At 43.7% G+C, this 20,916-nt stretch overlaps 2 protein-coding genes across 4 annotated transcripts in view; both read left to right on the top strand.

Annotated features, from left to right (window-relative positions):
• TMEM171 (transmembrane protein 171) overlaps positions 1–20,916 on the top strand; it is a 30,888-nt gene that overhangs the window by 5,014 nt on the left and 4,958 nt on the right. For 2 of the 3 annotated variants that reach the window (XM_040090562.2, XM_040090563.2), the window contains exons 2-5: positions 344–467; positions 930–1,623; positions 2,637–2,778; positions 8,849–9,317. In XM_040090562.2, coding sequence (XP_039946496.1) covers positions 993–1,623; positions 2,637–2,778; positions 8,849–9,077 — 1,002 coding nt within the window. In that variant the 5' untranslated portion in view covers positions 344–467; positions 930–992 and the 3' untranslated portion in view covers positions 9,078–9,317. Of the gene's footprint in view, positions 1–343; positions 468–929; positions 1,624–2,636; positions 2,779–8,848; positions 9,318–20,916 lie in introns of those variants that run through there. The other variant, XM_040090564.2, reaches the window with a different exon arrangement.
• On the top strand, positions 15,581–20,801 carry TMEM174 (transmembrane protein 174). Its single transcript, XM_040090565.2, has 2 exons — positions 15,581–16,242; positions 17,667–20,801. The coding sequence occupies exons 1-2, from the start codon at positions 15,608–15,610 to the stop codon at positions 17,767–17,769; spliced, it is 738 nt and encodes a 245-aa protein (XP_039946499.1). The 5' UTR covers positions 15,581–15,607; the 3' UTR covers positions 17,770–20,801.

The following is a 20,916-nucleotide window of genomic DNA, read 5'->3' on the forward strand; positions in this document are numbered from 1 at the left end:
ACTCTGACTGGAACATTCAGTCAGGCTTCTCTTGCCCCAGTAAATCCACGTCCAGTGGATTTGTTATCCATGCTAGCATATGGGCTGTTATTGGCCTCAAAACTGTTTTCTGTTTTCTTCTATTTTACTTCTGAATCTAGAGTCTTGTGGGCTCAGAAGCTTTCTGGGAGCCACCTTCATTAATTTCTTTTTAAAGATCTTTCGAGCAAAGACAAAGTATTCGCAAGTTGGGGGAGTTGAAAGAAAATGTAGGAGCATTATGCTTACCAACTCTGAAATCAGTGAGACTTGAACTGGTCTTTAGAATGTTTTTTTAACTTTCTTTTTTGTTTTGTCATTTCAGAATCAAAAATCATCTCAGTACTTGGCTTTGCAGCAGCACAGGACAGGAAGCATATTTAAAGAAAGAAACAGAAAGGTCTTTACTGCCTGTGGAAAGAGAAGCAAGATTTATATGCTTTGAGAAGGTATGTAATAGAAGATTTACTTGGTTCAAAAGTCCACTAGTCATTGCTCATTTACATTAGGGTACTGTCTCTCACGAGCTGTCACTTCCTGCAGTTCAGCACAGAAATTTCCTGTAGCTTTCTCTTTTCAAGGGGAAAGCTAATGTGTCCTTGTTCTGTATATTCAACATTTCAAAATAACGTCCCCTTAATCATAAGATTATTTCTCTAAAGAAAGTTAATTTAGCTGTGCAGCAGCAATTACAGTTGGTTTGAGTCAAACTGTAAAGCAAATTCTGTCTTTTCATATGCATTTAATATCAGCAAACTTGAGTAGGCCCTGTAATCCTTAGTGGAGGTACTGCAAAACAAAATATGGGGCATATACAATAAAGGCTGAGGAACAAATTCAAAAGTAAAGAATTAAATGTAGATATTCTGGGTTTTTTTCTTCTTTTAGTTTGTGTATTTTCATATTCACAGATCTACTGTGGTTTGCTGCCCTTTAATTCTAACAACTCGTCTGTTTGTGGAGATTCTGTTGTAATGTATCCAGTGGCTGTTCCTGCACCAGGAGGTGAAGGAAGTAATGGACAACATGGGAAACTGATTTTCTTCCTTTTTGTATTTGGAGCTGTGTTGCTCTGTGCTGGATTCCTTCTTTCAGTCTTTATTCTCCAGTCATGTCCATCTGGAAGCTTCAGTGACTGTAACGAGGTCCTTAAGGCTGCTGGGCCAGTGCTGGCTGTAGCTGGGCTGCTCTGTGTTTTATTGGCACGATCAAGGGCCAGGATGTATATAAGACAAAGACAGTTGCAAAATGAGCAGGTGTACAGCCTCGTTTTTTGCCGTGGGAACTGTCAGTTTGCCCAGTTTCTCATATTTGGATTCCTGTTTTTAACTAGTGGAATGTTAATTAGCATCCTGGGCATTTGGGTTCCTGGTTGCAGCCCTGCCTGGCATACGATACAGCTCAACCACACGGGCACTTCTGATGTGGACGTCCAGGGCTGTGGATTCCTGTCACTTCAAATCATGGGACCTTTGATTGTGCTCACTGGGTTGTGTTTCTTCGTGATAGCTCATGTTAAAAAGAAGCAAAACTTAAATCTCAGCCAAGAACCCTGTGAAAGTGAAGAACATCCTCAGAGCCCTGAATCTTTTCAGGTTACAGTAGGTGAGTAAAAAATATTGGAACTTTACACTGGGAATTAATGGGGGCTTCTTCCACTCATAACTTACGTCTGGATATTACTTATACTGGATAAGCATGTCAGTTCTGCCATGTCAAGACAGCCAAAATAAGATAATGTTACTTTGTCTTATATGCTTTCTGTATGGTCAGTTCAGTTACCTTTCTCAAAAAGGCAGACTCCCTCTTTGGCATAAAAAGGAAGGCAACATAACCTGACACAAATGAATCTGACCCCAATTCTGTTCTCAAATGGTATGATTGACACTACAGATCACAGACTCCTGCGAATATATTTAAGATTTATTTTAACCTTGAGCTCTGACCAGTTAAACAGACTATTCTGATTTGTAACCAATGTACTGTATTTTTTAAATTGTGGCCACATCCTCAGCCAGTCAGAGATATAATTACAAGTTTTAAACCCTTCAGTTACAGGGTGGAAATTGGTAGATTTTTGCTGTACAATATATTGAAGTAATGGACTGTGTGTCAATAGGTGTGGTTAGTGTGCCTTGAACTACAAGTAACTTAGTAGGAAAACTCATGGCACTCAAAATCAGTCTTTAAAGCCATTAATGACTTCCATTATAACACTGCAGTAGTTATGGAGAAACTTAAAATGACCTATTTTATGTTTGGGAGAAAACTTAAATACTTTCCTATCCTTAAAACATTCCAACAGTAACTATGTGCTTTGCACTCTTAGACAGCCAACCATATTTGTGTCTCTTAGCTAGACAAACACTCCCCCTTGTCAGCTGTATTGTCTAAATTAAATCCTTCATTTATTAACATGCTTTATATTTATTTTGGGGTTATTTGTTATTTTGGGGTTTTGAATGTACCTCTAACCTACTCCAGTAGCCCAGAATGCATCAATTCTGTATGTGGGATCATTTATCTTAAAAGCTAGGCAAGTGAAAATTACAGGATGCTAATAGTATAACCAGAGGTGCCAATTCTTCAGAGGTAGTACTTGCTGTTCTTTCTCCTAGGTGATGCTGTGATGTTATTCCCACCCCCACCACCTCCTTATTTTGCTGACCCTCTGTCACCAACTGTGACACGTTGTCTTATGTCAAGTGTTTTGCCTACAAGTGAAAATCCTCCACCATACTACTCTATCTTCAGTGATGGGTAAGACTGTGTTCATCTCTGACTTTAGAAATCAGCTGTTTCTTTAGGTGTCCAAGACCCTGTTCTTATATAATCATTGTGAATTAACTACTAGGCATGGCAAAGTTTTCTCAGCTTATTTCAGATACTTTATTTAACGTCATTTATTTGAATTGGCATTAAAATATTGTGGTATATTAGGGAAACTACAGATTTCAGGGTGTCCTTTATGAGGATTAAATTATTATTATTATGAATGGAAAGAACTTCTGAAGTTCTTAAATCAATGGCCCTTAGTAGATTTATTCCACAGATTGTCCAAGGGAAGGTGCCACTGACAGCGGTGTGATGGTGACATTATATCCATATTGTCAGATTTTGGGAGCCTCTCTAGAAACTGAATAGCAAGTCATTTGTGACACTTGCCCAAAGACCCTGGGAAAGTTACTTTATCTGCCAATGTGTTCAGTTCCTCCATGTCGCTTTTCTCTGCCTTGAGGAAGTGAGACCTGCTGTGCTGGTTTGCCTTGTTCCTGCTCTGGCAATGTGTCGAGAGTGAAGGATTCCTTGATATCACAGAAGGCTCCAGCATGCTGATAAGGGAGGCTGCAAAGCCAGTTTAATTTCAAGATGTTGTACCTTGCCCTTGCAGCCGTTTCTTCCATATTTAGATTATAACAGAATTGTCTGATATTGACACCACCGAGCTCGGGGAGCAGCAGCTGCCAAGTTACCAAAGGCTTGCCTGTGCCATGAGAGCTTGCAGGGCTTTTTATCCCTGTGGGTTACCGCCAGTAGGCTGCTAACTTGAGAGTGAAAGAGGTCATTGCAGGGGCCACATGCTAGAAGTCGAGGTAGATCTGGCCAGAAGAGCTAGGTCTCACATGTCTAGAGTCCCTGACTTTCAGGCCCTTAATGATTCAGAAGTGACTTGATTTAGTGTCTTTATAATGGTCCTACATCAGCCTGGATTGAGATGAGTCAGTAAGTTAGGTGGGGCTCTCATTTAATGGCTTTGATTCACCAGACTGTGCATGCAACATTGTGTCTGAATGTTGGGAAAATAAACTCTCCAACCGATTTGTTGGGTTACAAAGCCAACATTTGTTCATTAGCAGCGCTGGAGGCGTGGGGAGTTCTCCACAAAGGATGTACGCTCAGTAACCTAACAGACCTGGTTATATTCCTGAAACTAATCCATACTCATCATGTTTCCTGAATACATGCATACATGCTAATTATTTCCATGGACTTGTTTGGATATGGTTCCAGATCTTCTGATGAATCTTTTCTACTTGAGAGTATCTCAAATCAGTCGTCAGGTCATAATGTACTTCTCTTACCATTCTTTGCTCTGACACACGATTCTTGTTCTCAAAACTAAGATATCAGCTACTACGTATTAGTCTCTGATATAAGGAAGCATTAGCTGGACTAATAAGTCACAAATGTGGGGAATTAACACAAGACCACGACAGTCTCTGGTATTTGTACTAAGCACTACATGGGACAAAACTAAGTGTTAACCTTGAATATAGGGATAATACACTTACTACACTAAAGTTAAACGAATTTTCCAGTATCTTCCCCTACAAGCCGTGTAGACGTCTTACAGACGTATAACCTGTTTAGTAACAGTCGGAGGCACCATCACTGCTGTTGATGGGTGTCTGGAAAGTTGTGTGGCAGGAAAGAACCTGGGAATGGTGGTCAGCAACACCTGACCGTGAGCCATCAGTGTGGCCAAGGCAGCCAGTTGCATTCAGGCTTGTATCAACAATAGTGTAGCCAGTGGGACCACTAGAGATTAGAGGGACAAGGTCTTCAGGGGTCTTCTGCTTCTGAATCCGGAGTGTGCTGGCCACACTGGAACACCCTTGCAATCTTAAACAGACGAGCCAAGGGCTTCTAAGGTAGCAGAAGCCTGGAGGGAAACACTGGAGAACTCTCTCAAAGTCACTAGGGGATATTCCTCTAGGAAGACAGCTTGGCCAGCATCTCAGCCAAGGTGCCTTTGCACCGGGGCATACAGCACAGGCAACAAACCAGAGCAGTTAGAAGCCACTGTGTTGCTGGAAGGCTCTGACCTTGCTGCCATTCCTGAAACTTTGTGGGATGACTCCTGTTTCTGGAGTGTGACTTGTAATGGCTACAGGCTGTTCAGAAGAGACAGGGAAAGAAGTAGAGGTAGAAGGATTGCTCTTTACAGGAAGAGGTGGATTGAATGTGAAGAGCTGTCCCTGAAGAGTGCCTGTGGGTAGGAGTCAGAGGCTGAGGCAGCCAAGGGAGCCCTGTGTCTGCCACAGCTGCCTGACCAAGGGGAGCCCATTGACCAAACTTTCCTGCTCCAGCCACAGGAGGCTTTGTGCCCGCAGGGTCTTGTCCTGCGGGGGGAACTCAACCAGCCCAGCAGCTGCTGGGAAGGTGGCCTGGAGGGCTGTAGGCAATCCAGGAGACCCCTGGAATGCGTGGAAGATAACTCCCTGACCCAGGTGATAGACAGCCCTGTCAGAGGGAATGTGTTACAGGATCTGATGGTCACCTGTGCAAGTCAGCTGACTGGGACTCCAAGACTGGAGGCAGCCTGGGCTGCAGGGATCATGCACTGGTGGAGTGTGCAGTCCTGAGGGATAGGGGTTGGGTAAGGAGGAAAAGTCCAGCTCTTTAACTTTAGGAAAGCAGACTTAGAGTGCTTTGGGAACCCAGGCAGTCGGATCCCCTGACAGACTGCCCTCAGGGACAAGGGAGTAGAATAGAGCTGGCAGATCTTGAAGGAGCTCTTCCAGAGACTGCAAGAGCTGGCAATCCCCAGGAGCAAGACGTCAGACAAGGAGGGCAAGAGACTGGCATGACTAAGCAGGAACTTGCTGGTCAAAATGAAGGGAAAGAAGCACATGCACAGGCAGTGGAAACCAGGACAGTTAACTTAGGAAGAGTTTAGAGATGAAGCACAGTTGTGGAGGGAGGTGGTGAGGAAGGCCAAGGCAAAACTGGAACTGAAGCTGGCAAGGGACACCAAGAATAACGGGAAGGGCTTCTGTGGGTACAGTGCATTAACCAGAAATGGAAGGTCAAAGAAAGAATACCCCCTGATAAACAATGCTGGAAAAGTGGTGACGGTAGCCACCAACATAGAAAATGTGCATCCCCTGCCATATTTGGGATCCTCAACCTCAGCGCTGTTATGAACAATGAAGCCATTGCTTCTCTTCCATGGAAGTGCTCAGGAAGCAATTTGCACTAGTCAAGAAGCCCTGACAGTCACATCCAGAGGCTAGTGGTCAATGGCCCAGAGTCTCAATGGACTTCAGTGACAGGTGATGTCCCTCAGGGGTCTATATTCAGACCAGGGTTATTACATATCCTCATTAATGGCATATGCAATTGGATTTGCAGGTGACACCAAGCTGAGTGGTGTAGTTGTCAGACTTAAGTGTAGAATGCCATCCAGAGGGATCTGGACAAGATGGAGAAGTGGGTCTGTGGTAATCTCATGTGTCTTAACAAGGCCAGGTGCAGAGTGCTAGAGCTGGGTCAGGGCAGCCCCTGGTATCAACAGAGGCCGGGCATGGAGAGATCAGAGCAGCCCTGCCCAGGAGGACCTGGGGGTGCTGCAGGGTGAGAGCTGGACATGACCCAGCCATGGGCACTCCCAGCCCAGAGAGCCAAACGTGTCCTGGGCTGCGTCCAGAGCAGTGTGGGCAGCAGGGCCAGGGAGGGGATTCTGCCCCTCTGCTCTGCTCTGCTGAGACCCCACCTGCAGAGCTGCATCAGCTCTGGGGTCCCAGCGCAGGGAGGACATGGACCTGCTGGAGTGAGTCTGGAGGAGGCCACCAAGATGACAGAGGTCTGGAATACCTCTCCTGTAAGGAAAGGCTAGGGAAATTTGGTTTGTTCAGCCTATAAAAGAGAAGGCTTCAGGGTGAACGAATTGCAACATTCCAATACCTGAAGGGAGCCTACAAGAAAGATGGAGAGGGACTTTTTACAAGAGCACGTAGTGACAGGACAAAAGGGATTGGTTTCAAACTGAAAGAAATTTTAGAGTAGGTATTAGGAAGAATTTTGTTACTGTAAGAGTGGTGAGATGCTGGAACAAGTTGCACGGAGAAGTTGTGGATATCCCATCTCTAGAAGTGTTTAATGCCAGATTGGAGGGGGCTCTGAGCAACCTGGTCTAGTGAAAGATGTCCCTATCCAAGCCATGGGAGGTTGGAAATAGATGAGCTGTAACATTTCTTCCAACCCAGGCTGTTCTGTGATTCTGTGGTTCAGTTTTGGGTCCTTCTCAATGAGAAAGACACTGAAGTTCTGGAGTGTGATGAAAGAAGATCAGCGGAGCTGGTGAAGGATCTGAAGCCCAAGTCATGTGAGGAGTCACTGAGAGAGCTGGAGTTTTTCAGTCTGGAGAAAAGGAGGCTTGACCTTATTGCTCTCTTCAAGAGATGGAAAGGAGATTGTGGCAAGATGGAGATTGGCCTCTTTTACTAGATAAGAAATGACTGGACAAGAGGAAATGGGCATCAGCTGTGCCAGGAAAGGTTTGTCTTAGTTATTTAGTTATTATAGGAAGGTTTTTTTGTGGGGAGGTTTGTAAAGCATTGGAACAGGCTGCTCAGGAAAGTGGTGGAGTCACCATCACTGCAACAGTGGGAAAGTCATGTGGATAAGATTTAATACACAGAGGCAGTTCGTTGGGATAGTATCTAGTGGAGTGCATAAAACACCTCAGGCTTGGATAGAGAACCCAGATTGCCTGACCTCGCTGTGTTTTCGGATGGGGATGCTCTAGCTGTTGCCCTTCCATGCTTCCAAGTGTCCTCACAGAGACCTGCTGACACTACCTCTGGGTGTTTCACTCAAACCTGCTCTCTCATGGCTCAGCACTTGCTGGCAGTAAGGGCATCTTGACTAGTGCCAGTTCCACTGCTTCCCAAGCACTTCCACAGAAGAGAAGCAGTGGGTTCATTGTTCATAACGCTGCCATGGTTGAGGATCCCAAATATGGCAGGGACACACATTTTGTAAGTTGGTGGCTGCTGGACAAAGGTGATTTACCTCTTTGTTCCATTGCCCAATTTTCTGTCAGCAAGCGCTGTGCTGCAGCCTGTGCTGGATGAGAGAGCTGTTAACAGGCTGAGTCATGGTCTCATCCCAGAATTGCTTGCATTTTTCTTGCAATCTGTTATGCAGCACCACAGGATTTGTCTTGTAGTATTTCTGTCTCCTTTGAAAACCCTGACAGACCAGTAAGAGCATTGAAGATAAGGTGACTGTGCTCTGTATTTGTGCTCCTCACTCAGTATTGATATGGATACAGATGCATGTACAAAAGTAGGAGTCAGCTCTGGGAGTGTATCGTGAGGAGTTCTTCCCTTTCCTTGGGAAGCAGCTGAAGAGGAATGCTGAGGGCCAGCTTCAGGGTGAGATGAGCAAAGTACCAGAAGAACGTGGGTTCAACTGATTTTGATCCAGCTGTGATAGTTAGAGGAGGACAGGGAATCCTTGGCTGCTCACCTTGAATGTCACTGAGAACTTTGCACTCTGGTCATGTCCAGTCGCTTCTGTTTCTCCAGCTCTGAGTGGGAATAAGGCTCCTCATGTCTGTCATGGATTGCCGGAATGCCTAATAAAAGTTTGACTGCCTTTCATGTAAGATCTCAAAAGGCTAGGGATTGTGATTTTTTTGATGCAGGTGTAAGTCTAGTAAAGTAACTATCTTTCATAAAGGAAGGGGACTGCGTATGTGATACACTACAAAAGATACACTAGGGGCTAAGGATCAGAAGAAGATTTAGTAAGATTGTGAAACAGCACAGCCAGAAGCAGCTAATGCCTGTAAGCCAGGCTGTGACTGGTGCTCTGAAAGGTTAGAAGGGAGCTTGTTTTGCTCTTCCCCCCCCCGAAATTACAGAATTTTCATATGAGTCATAATGGTGCCCACAGAATGAAATCCTAATGCTTATGCAAGTTCTTTGCTGCAGGGATTTTTAGGAAGTGCGTGCATACATGTATGTTTATGTAAATCAAGTCAAATTTCACTCACTGTAGATAAATGAATTATGCTAATACGTAGTTTTGTGTTTTATAGAGCACAGCTTGCTGGTGATGAAAGAACAGTTGCTGTTAGAGACTATGAATCCATATATACAATTTCTGGAAGCAGCTCACCTTCAGATATTTTACCAGTGCTATACCTTTCTTCTGAATCACCACCAAAATACGAAGAAAAAGCATCAATAACAAATAATGAATATTCGCCATCTTCTTCCTCATCTTTTTCATCTATTTCCTTAACCACATCTGACACCAGCTCGTGAAGGACTGACAGCTCACTTAATTTTTAATTAAAATGTACACAGAGATTTACAATTTTTGAATTTATTTACATTTTGTAATAAAAGCAATAATGTTGGCTGTGTCTAATTTTTCATCAGGAAGAATAAACAATGGACTCAGATTTCAAGAAGTATTAGAGAAGGCTGGGCCTCTGCTAGAGTAGTCTGAAGGGAGTTCACTGCAAGAACATTAAGCGCCTGTTCTGTTACAGCTTCATTTTCTATTTATAGCTGTTCTTTTTATAATGAAGCCACTAAGTAGAAACCAACTTTTTTGATTATTTTAATTAAATCTGTTTAGAGTTTCAAAGAGAGAAATAATTAGGAAGTGTTTTTATTTCTATTTTTGCATGACTTTTGTGGAAAATGCTCGTTTGCAAAGTTACGGCTTTTACAATTACTCGGGGAGCATTCACATATAGGGACGTTGAGGTTGGTACCAAAGATGCTGTGGAGTGCTTCAATGGTTACCTTTTGGTCTGCCTGGTAACAAACACTCCATATTTAGACTATCTCTGGTCCTTATGTAAGTATAATCCCCATGAAAATCAGTTTTAGCTGCAGTTAAGAGCCCAAAGGCGGCCCCGAGGATAGTTAATAGGCTAACAGTTTGACTGTGGCAGGGACTGGTTTCAGGGGGATTATTCTGCTCTTTTATATCGTCATGCATGGATTATACATGGAGTGCTTATTGTGTGAGAGTGAGTGCCACAAAGCAATGGTATCTTCGAGGTGCAGACATTATTTAGCAGCACATGCAGGAGAGGCAGCTTTGTGGAAACCATGAATGTTTTTAACTGACACGGGGCTTGACAGACCCCTCTCAGCTGTTCCATCCTGCTGGAACCCCAGCGTGGTGGCAGTGGCCTGCCTTCAGGATGGACGTTCTATTTTGTGTTTGTCCGCACCTGTTCCCAGACTGAAGGATTAGCTTGTAGTAGGTAAAGAGGAGGAACTGAGTCGCTGCTGTTCTTTAACATTTTACAACTTACTCCAAACACCGCTTGAGAAAAATAGATCGGATTCTGTGCCCAGAAAAGTTCAGTCTGGTTCAGGACTTGGTTCAGCCTGGTGAATTTGCCAGCATTAAACCTTTCTGCAAGAGTGATCTCTGAATTGTTCAGCTGAGTCTCTGAACACTTGTGTGCTTTGGAACCTCAGTTATACCTCCACTTCTCATCTACCATGCTGAGTTTCAGAGAACTTGACTGTAACAAAGTGCCAAACTATGAATTAAGAACTTAAATTCCCTCCTGTGCCTAGGGAAAGGTGATTGCCTTGTGTCATTTTTCTGTGGACCTTCCTCTCACCTGCTGGCTGCTTTAGAGAGTTGTTCAGGAGCTCCTGCGTTTGCCATTTATTTCAAATTCTGCGCTGCTCCCTCAGTTATGCTAGGACAGCTCTTTGTGCGGCCACACAAAAACAAACCAGCGAGGGAGGTATATTTAGCCAGCCATAGAGCTGAGGGGCTTATGCACGCAGAATAATGAGCAAATGCAGCACAGAGGGGGATTTAGTAGGTAGGAGCTGATTAAACTGGCATGACTCAGCCATGGGAAATGTCTGTATGAAGAAAGGGAATCCACAAAAGTCCTCTTTTCTCTCAAGCGTCTTTTACCTAGTGAGTTTTTCAAGGATGTTTCTCCTTATATGCAATCTGCAATACAAACTATAGTTTGCCATCTTTGTGATTATTTTTTAAGCTTTTGCTTGTTTAAACAGTGAGGCCCACTGCCATACATGATTCATGCATACAAAGCTTTGCACATCTAAGAAGCCTGTTTCTCTCTCAATTTATCCTTCTATTATATAAAAAGGAACAGAAGCTTGGGTATTTTACCGGGAAGATACCATGCAACAACGCCCATGTTAGTTTTATGCTGTTGTTCAGAGCACTCATTTTCTGAAAAGGCTAAATATCAAAAAATATTTAAAGAGCTCTGGAATTTTTTTTTTTTTTAAGGCAGTTGCATCTGGTGGTGAACTGAAGAAGTATCAACCTTTTCTCTGCCTTCAATTTGCTGAGTCATTTGTTCCCAAGATGTACCCAAGAGACCAGACAAACCAAGCAGAATATGTTGACTCACGTGAATTCTCTGTAGCAGAGATATAATCTTGTTTTCATTCAAGGTTATTGTATTTTGATCATCTACTGCAGAGTCTTCAGTGTGGATCACTTTATTTCTAAAAAATTGGTCTTCACAGAAACCATGCTTCAGAAATCTGCTGACCTGACTTCAAACTCAGCATCTCAGTTTCCTGGGAAGGATAGGAGTTACCACTGAAAACAAGGATTGAAGCTAGAATTTATCTCTATGTAATCTTGAGAAAATGCTTAGGAAATAGATCAGTTTACAGATGTATTAGCATCTTCTATTTTTGACCTGGAAAATCATTACTCGAAAACTCAGTGGATGTGCTGGGTGCATCCCCATAAACTCAGTGTTAACTGAAGTGGTAAATTCAGTGCTCAGCACTGAAGTAGTGAACATAGCCAGGGCAACAGTATTTGCTTACTGTGGCAGCAAGGTCAGAAAATGTGAGTCAGAGGCTAGCAGAGGTCTGCCCTCACCACTGAGGACTACCACTGGGTGGATGGCATTAGAGAGAGGAATTTTTGATGTGGGGAGTAGGAGTGAAATGTCTGTATTAGAAAGGAAGCAACACCTTGTAAAACTATAAAAGTAGCTTAAAATAATACGGAATAGCATTTTTATTGAGGAAGTGAGATACTTTACTGTCCCACTAATGGTGCTATAACCCTCTTTCTGCCCTAAGGTTAGCTTAAGTGTTTGACATACAAATGCTAGGGAGCAAATCAAGTTGGTTACTGATTCACACTTACTCAAACAGGCGAAGTGGGAGGTAAGGGTTGCTTGCCCTCTCTAAGTGAAGTTAAGGTCTCCCTTGCTGCCTGTGCTGACGTGGCCCTGCTTCTATCTGCAACACTGCAGTCCTTTGCATTTCAGAGGAATTTACAAAAATATAAATTGATGCCTTTTCTCTAGGAAAGGTCTTTCTTCCTCCATCAACAGCAGCTAAAAAAATGAACAGTTAACTCCTCTGTAAAACTGAGGTTGCACAGGTCTTTGCAATGTTGCTGTGTTTTTGTGGCAGCAACACTTGCTGGATTGCACCCACCCCATCTTCGTCCTTTGTAGTTTGTGTTGCTGTATCCATTTGTCCCTGTTCCATCTTCTCTCTTCAGAGTCATGACCTTTAGTGCCAATACCTCCACATTTCTGCAGTGAACGTGCCAGACTTCATCTGGAGGATCAGTGCTCCTGCCTCTATCGTGCATGCATGCATCTCAACAATTAGACATGGAAAAATCTTCATTTTGGTGTGCCTGCTCACAAGACAACATTCTTCAGAGCATATAGAGCCGCTTTGCTGGTAAATGCAATTGTGGGCAGCTGGCTGACCCTGCTCCTCCCAATTTATTTATGCTTTGAGGCTGGCAGTGCAGTAGTTCAGGGATGAAAAGCCCACTCACAGTGGCTCTTACACGTGTAATTTGTGTTTTCCTCTAAAGATGCTGTGTGCAGTTGCCTTTCTCTAGGGAAAGGTCCCACTAACAAAAATCACTGGCTCCTTAATCTCCCTACATTATGGAGTGATAATTTTTATTTATTAATTTTAAAGCTAATCAACGTGCAATACCATGTGTTGTGCAGCTTCTTTTGCGTGTTCTTTGACTAAATCCCTGCTTATATAACTGGCATGTAAGAAAATAAAACCTTCCTATAACAGGCTGATAATCTGAACAACTGTGTAAAAATAGATAATGTAAAGAGAAGATAAAAGGGTTAAGTGAAGGCATGCCAGTGTTTGCTAGGATGTCTCTTCAGACAGGTTAGAGAACTGAGGGGGCACAGAGCACCTGCTTCCAGCAGCCAGCATTGCGGGGAAAGTCTGCACTGGAAGTAGAAAATTAGGTGGAGCAGCAGAAAGCAAAGCAGTGCTTTTGTTCAGGAGTGAAGTCTGAAGCAGATGAGAACAAAAGTGTACTGAGATATGAAAACAGCACTCATTCTGAAAAACCTCACTCGGACCAATTTTCATTGGTTTCACGAAACTCTTTTGCTTAGGAGTCATACCAGGTAAAAGGGATGTATTTAGTAAATCAGCATTTTTGAGGGGGTCCCCAGAACACACACTTACTGGCAAAGGAAAGCACCAGTCTTAAAAAAAATCGGTGTGATCCAGTAATCTCTTAAGGCCTCGACAGCTGCCTGACTGCAGCATTACCGCTCTCTGGGCAAGTAACTGGAGAAATATGGGGAGGCACAGAGGAAGCTGTCTTAGGGAGAGGGGACAGTTTACAGGGAAAGGACTGATTTTAATGGAGACCCTATGGAGCACACCAAATGGAGGGTGTTCTCCATCCTGTTTTAAAAGTTCAAGTGGCATGTACTTTGGAAAGAAGAAAAGGAGTCTGTGCTCTCCAGCTCCACTGTGCACTTGCTCAACAATCATGAAGTCATGTCCTAGGCCAGAGGCAAAGAGACAGCTGTGGGATGACATAACACCCAACTTAGAAAATTCTGATTCCAGACAGGATCTGGGGACCGTTCTGTGGGATTGAGGAAGTACTCCAGCACGATCCCATTGCAAATAGCAGTTGCAGAGCTCTTGACTGAATGAAAGGAGCAAGGTGACACTCCATCTGTGTAAACTATTAGCCAGACAGCTATTATAATATAGTGCTGCTTTTAAAAGAATGTTGGAAAGCCTGAAAAGATTCAGCAGTGGCAAGGATGATTCATGGTATGGAAAAACCTGACTTGTAAAGAGCAGTAACAGTTCATTCCATTAAGTTTAACGAATGTAAGGTTAAAGGTGGCTTAGACTTTGGCTATAATTGCCTGTGCAAGGACCGTTTATCTGGTATTTCAGCACTTTCTAGTTGAGCTGTCATCATACAAAACCACTTCGTTGCAATACTGATCTCTTTGCTCAAGAGATGCAGAGAATCCGGACCAGACTTAGTGTTGTGGGAAAGGCTCGAGCGTATTTGTCAGCAAATTTGTTGACACCCTGGGTAACAGGGGTGACTTAATAGTGCTGAGTTTGGAAGCCTCACCGCTGTTTTTTTAAGGAATCCAGCACTAACACTCCTTGAGGTCTATGCGCTAAAAAATGAGAAAGACATCTGCAATTGCGTTCAGCATCAGTTCTGAAGGTGCCAGATTTGGTGAATAGCTCTTTCCAGGAGAGAGCTGTTGTCACACAGAATGCGCAGTAGATAAAAGCACTTTTAATGACTTTGAAGAAGCAGTCTGAAAGGTAAATTTTCTATTTCTAGAGCTGTTTTTAATCTTATAAATCTCAGGATAAGCTTGCTTCCCCAGAGCTGCTGGTAGCAGGAAATAGCATTGTATGTTCTACTGCCTGAGCAGTAATCAATGTCCTGTGTGCAGTACCCTGGCATGCTAGTCAAAACAGAGTAGTTGGAGATTTTTCCCCCTTAAGGAATTATACAATGACATTCTACCAGAACCCTCCAACAGCAATTAGTCTGAAACTGTTGGGAAACAGGAAATTTCAAAAGTCAACTATCTGCCTTTAATATATGAGACATGAGTTCAGCAGAACAACTCATTGTGATACGAGGAAGTATCCTAGGTACCTGTGAGTACCAGGTAAGATTCCTCACTCTGTCAAGTTTAGTATTACAGGAGATACTTTCTCATTCCTGCAGTGATGTGCTACTCAGGGTATTTTGGGCATTATTCTCTATAAACCTTAAAACGTAGAACAAAAGATGTCCAGAATTAAGGGGAAAATGTAGGGTAATTATGCTACCTTCAACCAGCTGGAGAGCTTTGGCTGTCTTAAATAATGTTTCTCCCACAGCCAACAGCTCTCCCAGGCTTTTCAGCGCTCACCATCCTGTTGCCACTTACCATCCTGCTCACCTAGTGGTTGCCCCAGAAAAATATCAGAAAGCCTACTTTGATATTTTTTTAAACCATGAACTGCAAAATGAGCTGCAACAGAGGTCCAGGCATGACTCATGCTTCCGAGCATGGAAAAGCATTCCTAGCAATGGCCATGTCAAATTTTCCTGCAGAAAATGGAGCAGGAAGTGGAGAGCGAGGATCTCCTCACTGCTGTTGACTAAACATATGCTCTCCATATGTTGGAGCATCAGCTAGCTGGGGCCAAGGAAAAGCTGCCATAGCTCCAGCTTGCTTTTTCTGAATGAGCACGGTATCATGGGTGCCAGATTAAAGAAGAAGAAACACAAAGAGACAGGCAGCCATGCAGGGGTGAATCCATTCCAGAAGCGATGGTGGTAATACCAGAATCTTTAGTGGTGGTTTTAGGCTTCACTTCCCAGACCTTTGTTCTTCCAAGCAAAGTTTATTCTTTCGAATCATGGACTCTGTTAACCATACACACACAAAGTTCTTGAATAACTAACCTGAACCTTCGACTTTAAATGCTCTGCCAAGTCCTTTACAAGCCCCCTTTCTCTTGAAGGAGAAGATACGTTATACTCTGTAATGGAGCAAAACAACAACAACAATGTGGAAGATTTCTCCCTGAATGTCTTTTCTGTCACTCCTTGTCAGCCGAACAGATCTGATGCCCTGGTGTCGGATGGGGATAAAGCTGGCACCACTCTGCTCTTTTCAGGTGTGTTTTTGGGACTGGTGGGGATCACTTTCACCGTGATGGGGTGGATAAAATATGACGGCATTACCCACCTGGAGTGGACTCAGTTGCTGGGGCCTATTCTGCTGTCTGTCGGGGTGACTTTTATTCTGATCGCCGTTTGCAAATTTAACATGCTTACCTGCAAGCCCTGTAAGGAGAGGGAGGAGAACGCCTCGGAGCCCGACCAGGCTGCGAGCGGACAGTCCTTTGTCTTCACGGGCATCAACCAGCCCATAACCTTCCACGGCGCCACGGTGGTACAGTACATCCCTCCTCCGTACCCATCCCAGGAAGGCGCTGCCGCCAGTGCCGCCTGCCTTCGCCCGGTGCTCAGCTGCTGCGGCGCCGCTCCCCACGGCGCCTCGCCGGTCCTCAGCGCTGCCTCTCCTCACTTCTGCCCTGCCTACGCCATGGATAACCTGGCTTTCGCCGAGGATGAGAGCTACGCTGCTTATCCCGCAGAGAATTCCAGGAGTCAGAGGTACAGCTTCTTAGTGTGTTTGGACACAGGCTTCTGAATATTTAAAGTGCTATCTGTGGTTTCGTACGGAACTATAGCTGGTCCAGGGTATTATCCTTTGGGGTTTTTTTGGTTTTTTTTTTTTTTTGTCTTTGTTAGGAATTCTTAACATCCTTAACATCCTTTTCCTGGAAAGTGTGTGCAGCTTAAATTCACTTATAAATGCCTCTCAATTCTCAGTCAACTAAATCTCTTGTTACTTTTAAAGATATATGTGCTCCTCTTTGTGGAGGTTTTCTTATGTTTATCTTTAGATTATTGTGTGTATGATGCCAACATGATTTTTTGCCTTTTCTTTTATATAACTTTTATGTATCCTCAGTACTCCTAGCGTGCATACTTTTAATTCCTTAAGTCTGATAACTTAGCATAGCCCTAGTATTCTGTTAGCCAGGAGACCAAACATCCTAAAGGCCTCATAGCAGGAGCTGGAAAACCCTACACTATCTTGGGAAACCAAGGTCCTCTCTAGAACATGTCCTGTAAACTGGAGATTTGCCCCATCTAGGGGGGAATTCCTCAAATGAGGGGAATATCACACCATTCATCCAGGCCTCCCACTGGGGCATCTTTGTTAGTTATCTAATTTGTAAGGTCTGTAAATTGTATATGTGACCCACTGTGTGTGTGCGTTTTGGTGCATCCCACCTTGGCCAAACTGTGCACCATCAGGATCCTTATTAAATGCCGAGGTAAAACCCCTGACCCCTTAACTGTGTCTGGCTCTCAGTTTTTTAAGGCAAGGAAAAGGCCTCATGTAGAGCCAGAAGCTTCCACTCAAGCCCGGTCACAACACAGAAGTCAGTACACAAACTGCATTTCTGCAATAATGCAGGAATCAGTCTGGTACCAGATGCTCTCCCTCCTGAACATGCCTGGTCACAACATGCTGCTCTCCCACTGAAACAACCTTCCAGCTCTTCCTCTTTTCCTGGTTCTGAGGCATAAACAATATTGCTGATGTTGCACAGCAGCATGGAGCTGCTCAAATTGTACACGAAATAATTTTATGTAGTTCTTTCCTACAGGAAAAAAATTCTTATTAAGGGAATTACTCATAATTATATCCTTTCTACAACATAAGTCACTGTTAGTTCATTTATCAGAGTCTTTTTGAAAAGCTGCTGACTGACCCATTGTCCTCAGCAATATGGGTGACAGGCACAGGCAGGGTGAAGAAAAAGGTCACCTCCTGGCACTTCTAAGCTTCATGAAATAAACACAGCAAACAGCTGAATCTCAGTAAAACTTAATCTCATTGCATTTTCTCAAGAAGCCAGGGAGTACTTCTCCCAGATAAGGCTGGGAGGATGAAACACTGAAATTACTTGCATGCTCTGTGTTTTGCAAGTTATTTTTGCATCTGCTCCCCTTCCTCTTTTCAGGTCAGAAGACAGTTCTGATGAGCCAGAAGGACTCCTGGAAGACTATGCCCTTAATAACTTGTCACCTCCACGTTATGAGGAAATATACCCTTTGTCTTCATAAAATCATCATGGGCCAGAGACAACGATCCTAAGAGATGCCAGAAAGAATCCCAAAACATCTTTTCTTTAAACACTTGTGTGATAAGACAGTGTGAGCAAGATCTTGGTATTTATACACAGTTCAGTAGCACTGAGGATATTTAACTGATCCTTTCCTTTTTCTCTGTCAAAATTTGTTAGCCCCTTGCAATGCAGCTTAATAGCAGAGCTATTAATTATTTAATAGCAAAACTATTAATAGCAAAGCTATTAAACTCAAGGATCTAAATCCATATTAGGATTCTCCAACAAGAGTCTTGATTTTCAGACTTGCTGAAACCAGTGTGAACTCTGAATGCACAAGATGTTTGTGGAAGATCATGATTGCTCCTGGATATCCATCGTTAGAAAATACTTGATTTTTCTCTCGATGTATTTTCATCCTTGACTGCTTGGAAAACTTCAAAAGTGCTCAAGTGTCTGATCTGTGAAATTGAATTTTCTGTCTTAATTTTGTTTGATTCTTTAGAAGAGCTTACTCATTAATAAGTCCAGTCCACAGATTAGACTTCCTTAGCTTCTTTTACCTGGGCAACCCAGTCCTGCTGCATAACCCAGTCCTGTAGGCATTTTTTTGGAGCTTGAACCACAGCATCTCAGAACAGAGAAAACAGATACTGGCTTCTGCCCACTTTTTGACCTCTAAGACATCCTGAGTGCATCAAATTCCGCTCCCTTCCCCTCCTGATGGGAGGCAAAGCAGAGTCTCCCACCAGGAGTCCTAATAACAGTGAGGTTAATGTCCCTGAAGAAAATGGGATCTTTCTGAAGCCTCAGCAGAGATGTGTGATCCTGCCACTGCTAAGGGCTTTGACAATCACAGCTGCTGCACCCCCTCCTCTGTGGGAGGGCTGTGGTGAAACCCCTCTGAGGTCCCTTTTATTTGAATGTGGATCTTCAGGCACACAGCCCAGGCTGCAGGTTGCCCCCAGAGTATCTAAACAACTGTGGGCTGTGGTAAACTTTCTTGCTCAAGTTCAGCTTGGTTCCATGCATTGAATCCACAACAAATTGAGATTAGCTCATTTGATTAGAGAATGGTGGTGCTGGACACCAAGGCTGTGGTTTTGATCCCTGTATGGGCCATTCACTTAAGATTTGGACCTGATGATCCTTGTGGGTCCCTTCCAATTAACAATACTCTGTGATTCTGTGAAATGTATTTACAGCTGTATTTAACAAAAGATAAAGTGTATTAGCTCTGAAATCTTGCAGTCCAGATTGAAGACCCAAAAGATTTTGCTCAGGAGCTTTTTAACCCCAGAGCAATGGCAATGCTAAGAGTCCCTACATTTTGTTTTATCCTGTTTAGCCTGTTTTAGATTCTGCTTTTGAATGTGACTAGAAGTGTGACAGAGCTGGACAAGCCAGCATTTCCCTATGATGATCCCATTAGGTTTGCTTATCCTGAGCCCCTCGGAGGGCTCAAACCCAAAGCTGATCTCAGCTCTCACCTGCTGGAGTGGGCATCACATGGAATGCCCTGGAGGGCGATAGTCAGTGTCTGAAAATAACCAAGCAGTGCACTGCTGGTGTGCCTGTGGGTCAGACTGCTGGCCTGGCACGGCACAGCTGAAAACAGGTGTCCATTATGGAACGCATCAGCTCTCTCTTACTCGTTAATGCAGCTGCCTCAGCTCTTCCCAGATTTCACCCATTTCTGTGGTTGTTCTCAATCCCTGGGGGCTGGAGGAGGTTGGCATTTGAGCACAGGCAGCTGCACACCAGCCTGATGTACCTGAACGTCTCGGAGTTTCTATGCAGCTCCTCTGGCAATCAGGAGGCATAGCTCTGGATGGAGATGTGCATTCAGAACATGGTCCAGCTGTGTGGACCTGCACAACTCCCTGTCCTGTACACTTAGAAGATGCCAAGAAATGAAGCATTTGGGGGTGGGAGGGTCACAAAATAACCACTGTGCTCTGCAGTGATGGATAAGACGCTGACAGAAGTCGTATTTGGGACACAACATTTAAACAGTCTCTAAGCTGGAATAGCAACTGCAGCAGCAGCTACTGAGCAGTGAGTGCAAAGTTTGTGTGAGGTTTTTCTCATTAGAGAAATATGGGACACACTGTTTTTCAGCTGTGCTGGCCTGGTGTTAGCAGGTGGCTGGAGAAGGGGAGGCACGTGTAGCTGGAGAAGGGGAGGCATGCTGTGTTCAGCATGATCTCTATGGGATTGAGTGAGAGAATAGAGGATCTAAAAATAAATGCTAGTTTCTCTTATGGAAGTGTCTTGCTCCTCTTCTGGAGTTTACACGGAGGTGAACTCATCCTCCCTCCGCAGCAGGAAACTGGATGGTCCCAAATCCCCAGTTAGTTCCACATGGACAGAGCCCTGCACTTAGCACGTAGTTCTGCTGACTCCAGCAAGCACTGCAGTAGCACAGAGGTCAGGCTTGATGGATCCAATTGCAGGACTAGGGTCAGAATTTCTGCCCAGTCGCCCTCCTCCACAACAAGAAAATTCCTTCTGTCAAACACCGCAGACTTTCCCTGCTGCTCTTCCCTCCTCCCTCCCCCCACACCCCTGGCATAAGTTTTGTGTGGTGGTAATATCTTTATTTTTATTACATCAAATAATACTGACAGAGTGAACAAAGAAAACTCAGAAGACTGCACTGTCTTCTCCATATGGATTTGGAAGTTTACTTTTAGCTATATTCATTGAAAAAGGTTGGAAGAGTCCTGGGTTTCTCTTTAAAGAGGAGATTGACTATTAAGTTTAAGTAGCTATGTATTGAATTTATCTTGACCCACCAGATGAATTCTGGCTGAATTCTTGTGGGAGTCTTCTCACACTCAACAGATATTTGAGAAACTCTTGGGTGGTGACATTTCCTTGCTGCACTGAGTGCTGATCATCAGTTTTAAGAACAGAGACAAGTTCCATAAAGGCTTTTTCTTCCTTCTCTTCCTTCCATCTTTTACTTTCATCCTCTTTTTCTGTTCTAACACTCTTTTTAACTTCAGGGTTTGGGGAGGTTGCTGGGTGTGTGGGGGGGTTTTTTTTGTTTGGATTTTGGAATGTTTGTTTGTTTATTTGTTTTTATTGTGAAATAACCATCACTTCTTAGCAATGAAAATTCTTTCTGCCATATGATGAG

Source organism: Hirundo rustica, chromosome Z (assembly GCF_015227805.2).
Source record: "Hirundo rustica isolate bHirRus1 chromosome Z, bHirRus1.pri.v3, whole genome shotgun sequence".
NCBI classification, from domain to species: Eukaryota; Metazoa; Chordata; class Aves; order Passeriformes; family Hirundinidae; genus Hirundo; species Hirundo rustica.

Excerpts from the sequence above, each read along its gene's own strand:
- TMEM174 (XM_040090565.2), top strand. The coding sequence starts at position 15,608 with ATGGAGCAAAACAACAACAACAATGTGGAAGATTTCTCCCTGAATGTC. Across the intron at positions 16,243-17,666 it reads GAGAATTCCAGGAGTCAGAG|GTCAGAAGACAGTTCTGATG; the intron begins GTACAGCTTCTT and ends TCCTCTTTTCAG.